The sequence below is a fragment of the Loa loa genome (genome assembly GCF_000183805.2).
Source record: "Loa loa unplaced genomic scaffold supercont3.29, whole genome shotgun sequence".
Taxonomy (NCBI): domain Eukaryota; kingdom Metazoa; phylum Nematoda; class Chromadorea; order Rhabditida; family Onchocercidae; genus Loa; species Loa loa.
Genome location: NW_018108209.1, coordinates 259,114 through 269,240, shown reverse-complemented (window position 1 = coordinate 269,240; position 10,127 = coordinate 259,114). Strand labels below are relative to the sequence as shown.

The 10,127-nt window shown below is 34.5% G+C and overlaps 2 protein-coding genes across 2 annotated transcripts; one reads left to right on the top strand and one right to left on the bottom strand.

Moving 5' to 3' along the window:
• Positions 1-260: 260 nt before the first annotated feature.
• LOAG_09580 (hypothetical protein) lies at positions 261-5,946 on the top strand. The gene is made up of 10 exons (XM_020447971.1): positions 261-364; positions 2,195-2,393; positions 2,715-2,975; positions 3,321-3,457; positions 3,629-3,790; positions 3,935-4,079; positions 4,563-4,646; positions 4,938-5,125; positions 5,426-5,587; positions 5,927-5,946. Exons 1-9 carry the CDS (start codon positions 278-280, stop codon positions 5,537-5,539), a joined length of 1,377 nt encoding a protein of 458 aa, XP_020301850.1. The 5' UTR covers positions 261-277; the 3' UTR covers positions 5,540-5,587; positions 5,927-5,946.
• A 1,477-nt stretch (positions 5,947-7,423) lies between these two features.
• On the bottom strand, positions 7,424-10,118 carry LOAG_09579 (NOT2/NOT3/NOT5 family protein; the record flags this gene model as incomplete). The annotated part of the gene is made up of 6 exons (XM_020447970.1): positions 7,424-7,700; positions 7,886-8,021; positions 8,885-8,917; positions 9,382-9,535; positions 9,677-9,776; positions 9,960-10,118. The coding sequence occupies 6 exons, from the start codon at positions 10,116-10,118 to the stop codon at positions 7,614-7,616; spliced, it is 669 nt and encodes a 222-aa protein (XP_020301849.1). The 3' UTR covers positions 7,424-7,613.
• Positions 10,119-10,127: the final 9 nt, after the last annotated feature.

The window sequence follows — 10,127 nt, the reverse complement described above, 5'->3', positions numbered from 1 at the left end:
TGTNTATATATATATATATATATATATATATATATATATATATATTTACGATTGTAACTAGGTACCTTCGTGTGATTCCCGAACTTTTGTTTCAGTAGATCAATCATTTTCAAACTTTGGGAGCTTGTTTGATATTGTGGTACTCCCCTAAACAAATTATTTTTACATTAATAACATGACCAGTTTTCTTTTTTCTATTGTTTTATGCGAGACGACGTTCCCATCTGTTTAAGGTTGTCTTTAATTGATCTTTTAAAGCAAATTTATAGTTGGCAGGATGCTTGAGCAAGGCGTGGCAGTATGTAGCGGTGGTAATAAACCAATTGGTATGGAATCGGCCAACGAAGTAGTCACTGCTGATGCTGTAAGTATTTCTTAAAAAATAGTACAATTACGGTCTCAGAAGAAAAAGAAAAGTTTTTATACATTCCTTTAAGGTTGTTGTTATAGCATTTTTAATTTAACTTTATCGTTATAACTTTATTTGTAATTCTCGGATTTTCGTATCTGATTTTAACTATATCGATTTTACTTTCCGACTACATTCGAATCCCGACAATATAGTTGGTGTGAGGACCAAAATCTTAAAAAATGTCACTGCTAATTCATATTGGTCAATAAGGCCTAGTTTTTAAATCTCTAGTATTACATAGTTCCTGATTGTTGTGTTATTTTTCCTACCATGTGGACGGAAATTTGCCTTTGAAATTTCGAAAAGTTTTGACTGGTAAAGATAGCACATTTATTCGTAAATTAAATCAGCTTTATTGATTTTGTGTTGGTCTCTGCACTTTCAATTCCTCAACTTGATCTTTTTCCTGCATATTTTTTCGAAATATAATTCCTAATCATCGGTTTTTCAATCAGCAACTTGGTGAAATATTTTCAATTGCTGAATTGTTTTGAGCAATACACTTCAAGTCTCAGTTTAAAAATGCAACAGATAAGTATGTTTATTTGTTCCTCCCTTGGGCGTGCAGTGCTGAAATTTTAACGAAATTATTTAGTAAACTGATAATCAAATTCATTTGATATTATAGCGATTGTGTAGACTTGTGTAAAAATTTTGAACTTTGATTATCTGTTCGCTGTAGTGCGCGAAGACTGTAAACTTCTTAAAACCAAGAGAGAAGGAGAAAGTACTGCAAATGGAACTATATATTGTGGATAAGATAAGAAGCTGATGAAAAGATCGCTTCATATATTATTTTCCCACATACTTCTATTAAATTTTTTTGAAAACTTTTCTCGGACCCATCCTTCAATTAGGTGTTTCTGAGGAAGTGTTTAATTTCCCCGTCAGATATGGACATGGAGAGGTTTGACAAGTTCAATTTTTTATATGCGTTATTCTGAAAATCTTTTTAAAACAGAGTTCTGAAAGTTGTAGCAAAGTCTTTTTTGTGGTCAATTTTCCGTAAGAATAATGGTGTTTACGAGGAATGTATTAGGCTAATGCAAAACTCGGTGCAATTTTTTGCACCGGAAATTATAAATTATCAAACGGAGCTCAAGCATTAATTGAAATAAAAAAAATGGCAGTCAACACATTTTGTCAATAATAAATAATTTTATTTATTCCTTTAACATAAGGATCTGGGGATTCGATGTAAATATTTTCTATATTGTGTTAACCTTGAAAGCACTTTCACAGTGCAAAAGTTACGCAATGTTGCTTCAACTTAATATGCTGACTCCTCAATTTTTTCTTCAACACACCTGTAAAATGTGAGTTCGTTAGTTAAACTAGTTAAGAGTTTTTTTAGCTGCATAAGAATTGTAACAGTTGTGGATAATTGTCTTTAAATATACAAACGCTAGAAAGACCGATTTGGAGAAGAATTCGAAATATTATTCAAACATCCTCTATCAAGGAGAATGCAAGTAGAACATCAAGCATACAGAATACTTATATCGCGAGGACCTCTTATCACCGTGATAGATATTTTTATAGAGAACCGGTTGATACATCTCCTGATTCAGATTTAAGCTTGAAAAAGAGACGTGTGCTCTTGAGCTAATCATATAGTACCGATTTGCAACTACCTTTATAGATAGTTATGACTTAGATTCACTTGATGTTTATTGGAAGAACCTAGTTTTAGCTGTAGCTTCACAGATTGAATAAATCAGATGTAATTTCAAGCATTGTGTTTTTGGACCCTCACTTTCCATCAGCTGCAATTATTTGCAGACATCTCTTAATGGTACGTCAAAAAATGTCTTGAACATTGAACGCATGTCACCAGCCAGTGTTGATTCTGGTTTCGATTCGTCGTTTCCATCTTCACCGGATTGTTCACTGGATTCATCAGTTGTTGGAGCAGAAATGATGAAATACTACAAGGATTCGAGCTTTAAACGACGACATCAAACAACTACAACTTTGACTGGTACGCACTTACAATATCGTAATGTTGCTAATACTGATGATATATCATTCTTATTTGTTTGGTTATACACTGATGACACCATATCACATTTTTGATCTGGGCAGAGTACTGCAGTTTGCCGAATACATATCCCAGAAATTTCATGCAAATTTATAAGGAACATTATTGCATAGTTTTAAATGAATATTGCCAGCAGCGACAAATTATATGCACAGTTTAGCCATAAAGTTGGGTTTGGAATTCGTCTGGAATAATCGTAATGATAATATGACAGGTTATTATGCTATATCCTTCACTTTTGATGATTTTTTATTGTTTCAGTTACGTCACAGTGTCCGTTGTCAGTTTGTCAACCATCATGTTCGTCCTTGTCATCACCAATCAGTCGAACGTCGAGCGGTATTAGTACATTTAGTACGAGCAGTTTGATTAGTACCGATACAAAAGCAGATGAAAATTTTTGTCTTGACACATGCCTTCTGGAGAAAACAGCTTCACTAACTTCGTTATCATCCCAGTTACAACTGGTAGCTCATGTTCCTATTAATCATGATCCTGGAGTTTCATCGACCACTGGATTAGGTGCCACGTTTATTTATATTTAAAATTCATATGAAATTAAAAAACAAAAATTTATATTAAGAGTATGTTATCAACGAATAATTCAATGATCATTTTTTCAAAATAGAATTTCTAAAATTTCAAGCTGCTTGCTTATCCAAGACTTACTAATCTACCTTTTGATTATTGTGAACTCAGTACTTTCGAAAAACAGAACGGAGTGGGATCGAAGGAAAATTCAAAATTACTGAAAAAAAGTTGGGTTACGAATATTATGGAATTTTGATATTGTATCTGTTGGAAACTGAACTATTCTTGATTGGAATTCGTAATTTTTATTAAACAACAGTGCGGAATTACTTACAGGATGTTCAACGATCCCTTCTTTTTCCGGGAGTTCGTCTTCAGAAGTCAGTGAGCTTATGTTAAGAGTACGTTGTCACTGGAAAAGTTGCACGGAACGATTTGTATGCGATAACGACCTCTATGATCATGTTGTCAAAGTAGAATTTTTGAAACTTCAAGTTCATTTATTTTTTCTGTTGCTTATCCAAAAAAAGCTTGCTGATTTAAGCATTGCAAGGATTGGGGTGGAATTCTATCAGAAACAAAATCCCTGACTGAGAGATTCACTAGGAATCAAAAAACCTTATCTAGAAATAACACATGTTTAGTCTCATTTGGAATTGCTGCGCCCTTCGGTATATTTGGATGGTAACAATAATAATAGTGGCAGCGGCGGTTCACAGTCACAAACGATTGGTCGTTTAAAAAATTTAATGTGCCAGTGGGGGAGCTGTAAAATGGGTTTGAGTCGTGGTGACTTTCAAAAACAGGTGCGCTTTCTTTTTTATGCTCGTATGTTGTATAAATAAGAAAAATGAATAATATTTGTTTCAAAAAACCTGCAATTTATTATGTGTTTTCCCTCTTTATTTTTTGCTAAAATATTTCCAAAAATCAAAAAACTTACTATTCAGTTCATTTGGTTGGAAGAACATTTTACAACACGACATGCTGGTAAAGCGCAACCATATATGTGTCTCATAGAGGGTTGTTCGTCAAGATTTACATTAAAACGGTCACTGGAAGAGCATCTCAGAACGGGTCATGAAAAAGTGAAAGGTTTGATCTTTTTCTTTATAAAACTGAAGAATTTCTATTATTTCATAGGTCTTTCTTTATTTATTTGTTCTGTTTTTTGTACTAACCAGGAGTTGTTTTAGCTCTTTTCTTGTGGTCACCGTCATTGGGATACTGCCTGATGAATGGGTTTAGTTTAGGGTGCTGGGTTTAGCTGAACATTTGACATGATATAAAGTGTGTTCTAAGACACTTGCAATGGATTTATCTTTAGAAAATGACATCGACGTAAGTCATACCAAATAATGTCTAAGTCAAAACGCTTTGCATCCAGTCCGAAATTATTGCAATTACCACCATTACTCGATGCTGTTGATAGATCTGCAACATTTCTGTACCTTGTAATTATATAATGAGTGCAGTGAGAGATGAGGTGTGTTTTTGTGCATTATGCGTAGTGCATTAACTGGGAGTCAAAGACCGTATCTCCATTCCTTCTGATTTAATTAATTTTAAAATTTACAGCGAAACGTCCTCATGCTGAAGAAGGTGAATTGTCGAGAGTCAAATCCTGCTACCAATGGACACCACTACCTTACTATATACCAGGTAAGCACTCTTCGAAAATTTTCAACAAATTTATACTTTTTCTTCTGTCAAAAGAAACTTTTCATGCCGGTGGAGTATTATTTTAATAAGCAAATCTACGGAAAATAGAGTAAGGGGATTTGATCAACATGGGTTGTCGCAGTTTTTTGTGCAATAAATTTCGAATATAAATGTTAATTATAAAAGTCTCTCTTTATTTATTTTCCTACTACTTTGTTTGTTCTTTTGTTTTTTCTTTTTATTAGAGTTTTGGATAATAAATTTGATTTTGCTGGAAATGTGAATTTTCAGGTGAAAAAAACGATTTTTTGGATCATGCAACAGAAGAATGGATCGTCATGCGACTGCGACAATATGAGCGGACAAGTGGTGCTTGCTTTATACCTCGTGAACCTGCAACACCTCGTGGTGGTGCTGCTTATCGTAAAAGACGTCGAATACTTACTTTTGCCATCGAACCATTGAAAATTGCTCCGAAAGTATGTTCTGTTTCCATTTTTAGCCAACGAGTAGTATAATGTTTCGAAACGGGTAATGTTTGAAGAAGTACTGCTTATGTAGAAGGTAGTAGTAGCAAACAATTTAAATTTGTTTATCCTTTCAAAAGTCAAAACGATTCTAATTCTTTAAAGATTTTTTCGAAAAATTTCCGGAAGTCATATTTTATCAGAAGCTGTTGCCTTTACGTTTTCCTATGGAACTCCTTTTTAATAAGTAGTTTTTGTATCTACCAAAGTCGTTGAAATGCACTGGAATGAGTACTGATGAAGCATTTTTAGGTTATTTCTGACACGATGGAATTAGCGGATGCAAAATCACTTATCAGAAGTGCTTTCACTAGTACAAAGAGTTGTACAAACTCTGTGGATAGGACCATTACGGATGGTAGCTAATCAGTCGATTGTCAGCTAATTTATTCATAAGATGGAAATTTTTTGGAGGTGCGCAGTAATACCGCTTTTGCTATTTCATTTGAATTGAAAGATTCAGGGACAGCAAAAAACAACTGGAGTTGTTTTTTTTTTTTTTTTTTTTCGCCATAAATATTAAATTATTTTAAGCAGCAGATAAGCAAATAAACAAGTTGAAACAGTATAATGGTGTGGTTAGAGGGGTTAGTTATATATAAGCCACGCATTTATCTAGTTAGCAAATTATTAGGTCATATTTCATTTATCTTAACGAACAAAGGATAATGAATTGAATATTGATTCCAATAATATTATAGAAATTGAAATTATCTTTTTCATTTCTTTTGCTAATGTTTCTGCATCTTTCAGATTAGGTATCTTTCGACAGCCAACGTAACTTCATTTTCATATACATGTTGTTTCGTTGTTTTTTTTTATAAATAACAAATTGTTATTTTTGTTTTGTTTTCAGCCTAAGATCTCGTATGGGACATGCGTACTTATGTCATAGGTATGCATAAATCCATAAAAATTGGCTGATTGATTGGTCGTTTGAATCATTGGTTAACTGGTTCATTGTTATTTTAAATTTTCTCAAAAAATGTCCTGACTGAGGTTGAATTTTCTTTACTGAAAATGAAAAAGTATTAACTGGAACTGTTGTGCATCCTTCATAATCTTGTGCAACTCGTATTTCATTGTTCTAACATTTCGTTCTGCTTTTGTAGGTATTTTGTCATTTTTTTAAATTTAACTGATCAGTTAATGATGTGAAAAGCAGGGATGCGAGTTTATGAACTTCATGATTTTACAATCAAAGTGGATAACAAGGTATCATTTTTCAGTTGTTTTTTGTTAAGAAGCATATGTTGTAATTAGTGTTCCCTTTGTATTATGTGTCTTACTAATCAGTGTCAGTTACATTATTCCGGCTTTCAACTCGTATTATCAGTAGGGAATAAGAAGGCCTGTGAGTGCAACTGATTTTAATAATTTCTGTGATTTCCGTAATCCGTGACTTCTATTCTATGTGGTGCATTTGTTTCTCTTTCCAACTGGAATCAACACCAACATTTAGGTCTAATGCATATCTACGGGTCCTATGTTTCTTTGACAATAACAATTGATTGCTCCTTATACCTAAGACTATTTATCAGGAAAATTTTTGTCACCACATTACCAATAGCCCGTTACATTATCATGACATGAGTTGATATTTCTTCAGTCGTCCCTTCTATGTCCTTTTTGTCTGTCCGACGCGCCGAAAAAAACTTGTGAATAGAGTAACCAGCCCTATTAAAATACACATATATTACGTATTATCCGAGTGATTAAAAGGCATACCTGTTAGAACAGGTAGCAGGTTGTTAGCTGCATTATTGGGAAGTCGTCACTTCTTCCTGCCAGTCAGGTGCTCCTACTGTTCCTCAGGAATTCTGATTATTCCCTTTCATTGTCTACTATCCACTACAATTGAGATTGAACAATGGCTTGCACATATTCTAAATCTGTATATTTCTTGGCAAGTTCATTTTTGCATACCTCTTTTGTTTTATATTGTTTCATGGAGGGAATGAATAATAATACTTTTGTTGTTAATTGCTTAGGCATGTTTAAACCTGCTGTTGATTAGCATCTTCCCGCTTCATTGGGGCAAATGTCGCATAAATTAAGCGCAGCTCATCGCAGGAATCATAAATGAACGAAAAAGAATTAGAAAACTAGTTCTGCTCGTTCAGCAGATCCTACCCAGCTCTATTACATCTCTAACCATCCGTCATCCATCAAGGTTAATTGCTTAGAACAATAAGTCGTATGCGTCACAATTATGCATATAGTAGTAACATGGCAGGAGAACAAACTTTGCAAGAAATAAATGTATATTGCTTAAATAGGAACAATCGTATTTCTTTGAGCATTTTTTAAAAAGGGGAAGTTATTATGTGTCATACTATTGTCCCTTAACAAAACAATGAGAAAGAAATAAGACGTAATGTGTACATGCTGTCAATAAACAGTAACAATTACGATCAGATTTGAAGAATATTAGTGCAACTTATCGATCAAAGAACGCCCTCATATCTGGTGGTATTGTTGGCTTTCTTTCAAGATCTTCGTAATGCAATGTCATTTCCCTCGGCATCTGGAATAAACTTTTAAGGATTGAGTTGCGTCGATCATGATGGACTCTAATTTTGCATTTTTATTTTCTAGATTTGTTTGAGGGTGTCACTATTAGCTCATTAAATTCCGCATATGGCATCCGTTAACTCTTGGTTTCATCCTTGGAAACAAACATCATGTAAAATGGGTATTATTGCTTCTTACTTTCCTCCAAAAGATTGGATCGAACACATTATATACCCCTCTTTCAAATGTAGTTGTACGTTCAACGATACTTCCGAAATTCAAACGTTTCACCCAGGCACGTTCCACTTTGTGATAACGCCACTCCCTTCCGTGCCTGGAGAAAGAAGTATTCGAGACACTTGTAGTTCCAATTTACAACAGAAAGTAATAGGCTCGATTAGCTTGAATATCAGACTGGCTGGAATATCAAACTTAAAAACTCACAGCTCATAAGCAGCGGCAATTTGATATTGCTCACCCGGGTAATTATAAAAGATATAAAATAATATGTCCTCTTCTAGCAATGGGAATTTGATTGGTGCTAACTTGTTGCCAAGCAGTAAATTCGTCCTATACACTTCCGGTATCTGTACTGATTTTACTTAAAAAAGTTGCACAAAAATGGAGATATTATCAAAAACAGAGAGAAAAAGAGGGAAACTGCATTAATGGTGATCATATCAGCGTGACAGTAAGGACAGCTATCCGTATGGGTTAGTTCAATGCTGCTTCGTCAGGTAAGCATAACAAATGCCGATACCCTCCTGAATGAGGCTTACGATGACTACCACCAATATTAAATGCACTTAATCTTCTAGTAGTTCGTTGCGCTTGATGCTAGCTCGGTTATTAGCAGTTCTCCTCCATTAGCAGTTCTTCAAGAGATAAGCTCATCATAAAATGTAAATTCCAACCCTAGTCTCTATGTTCGGTGCATGATTTGGCTTGTCTGCCCACGGTCCTCCATAATTTAGATAAATTTCTCGTCTAAAACTAAGAAATGAATGATATATTTTCAATTTAAAGGCCTTCTAGACATGACGGCGGACTAAATCTAATTCGTCAAATTAATCTCAAACCCCGAATCTCAGTTTTTCATCCTTGATTTTGCAAGGGATTGTCTCCCATTTCTTGTTCCACTTTTTGCTAATTCATCCATTATCCTATTGGCCTTATCAATTGATCTATTTGACTTACCTGCCACGTCCATTTGAGTCCGGTACTTCAAGGCTGAAACAGAGAAGACACGCAGCATAACAGCATAACTACTGAACTTCAATACAAAAATAATTTATTTTATTGCAATTAAAGTTACTTTATTTAAATAATAGAAGGATTTGTAGTAGAAGCAGATATTTAAAGTTGAAGAATTTGGTCATCAGAACAAATGCAGAAGATTGATTGCTTTGGGAGAGTTGAATATTCCGAAATGAATTCGATTCTTGACAGCGTACCAAAAGGAATTAGAAAGATCAGATTTGCAAAGACTCCTTTGACTGTTAAGATTGGCTTGCTAGTTTCCTTCAGTTTATTCAAATCTCTATAGATAACAACTAGTTTCTATCCTGCTCTCTTTTCTCTCCGCATCTCCGTTCGCTTTTTCGCTATTTCTTCGTAATTAGGATTTTATTAGTGAATACCGAAAAAAGGCTCGCATAGTTTAATTTATATTGAATTTTAATAAGTAAACTTACTTAGAGTTCATACCCAAACCCATATTTACTGGATCTTCACCAACAGTAAGTGTTGCAAGTTTAGGATCAAACTGCATTCCACGATGAGCAGATAAGAATCCAATCATTCCAAACTGGTCAGCCACCATAGTTGGTGGAATATTAGTCACTGTACCTTTAATTTTCTCGAAGTTAGTATGTATGTGATGTAAACAATCAATAGGTAACTACTCAGTGAGTAAAATCAGACATCCAGGCAAAACAATAGCATTAGTTTAAATTTTGATTATTTGAACAAAACAAAAGATGAACAAACCATCTGGATACATCTGTATGTTCATTCTCGGTTCAGGTTGCAAACCTCGGAAGAAATGCAGTCCAGACCTAGGAATGACTCCAACATTTGGGTTACCCATCTATAATTCGCTTCATTTATTCATCATTTTATCAAAATCGAACTTTTGGATAAGATTAAAAATTCACATACCTATTTGTAGCCCTTCAATTTTTGCTGAGTAATTTTCATCCATGATAGATAAAGAAGGAAGCACTTTTCAAAGGCTCATTAAACAATAAACTCATGCAAGTGAGAAAGGAACCTGCAAAGATGAAGGTCCTGATGTTGGCATCACAATTCCACTTGGCCCGCTCGTAATTCCACTTGGCCTGCTCGTAATTCCACTTGGCTCGCCCACAATTCCACTTGGGCCGTCCACAATTCCACATAGGCCGCTCATAATTTCACTTGGGCCGCCCATAATTCCACT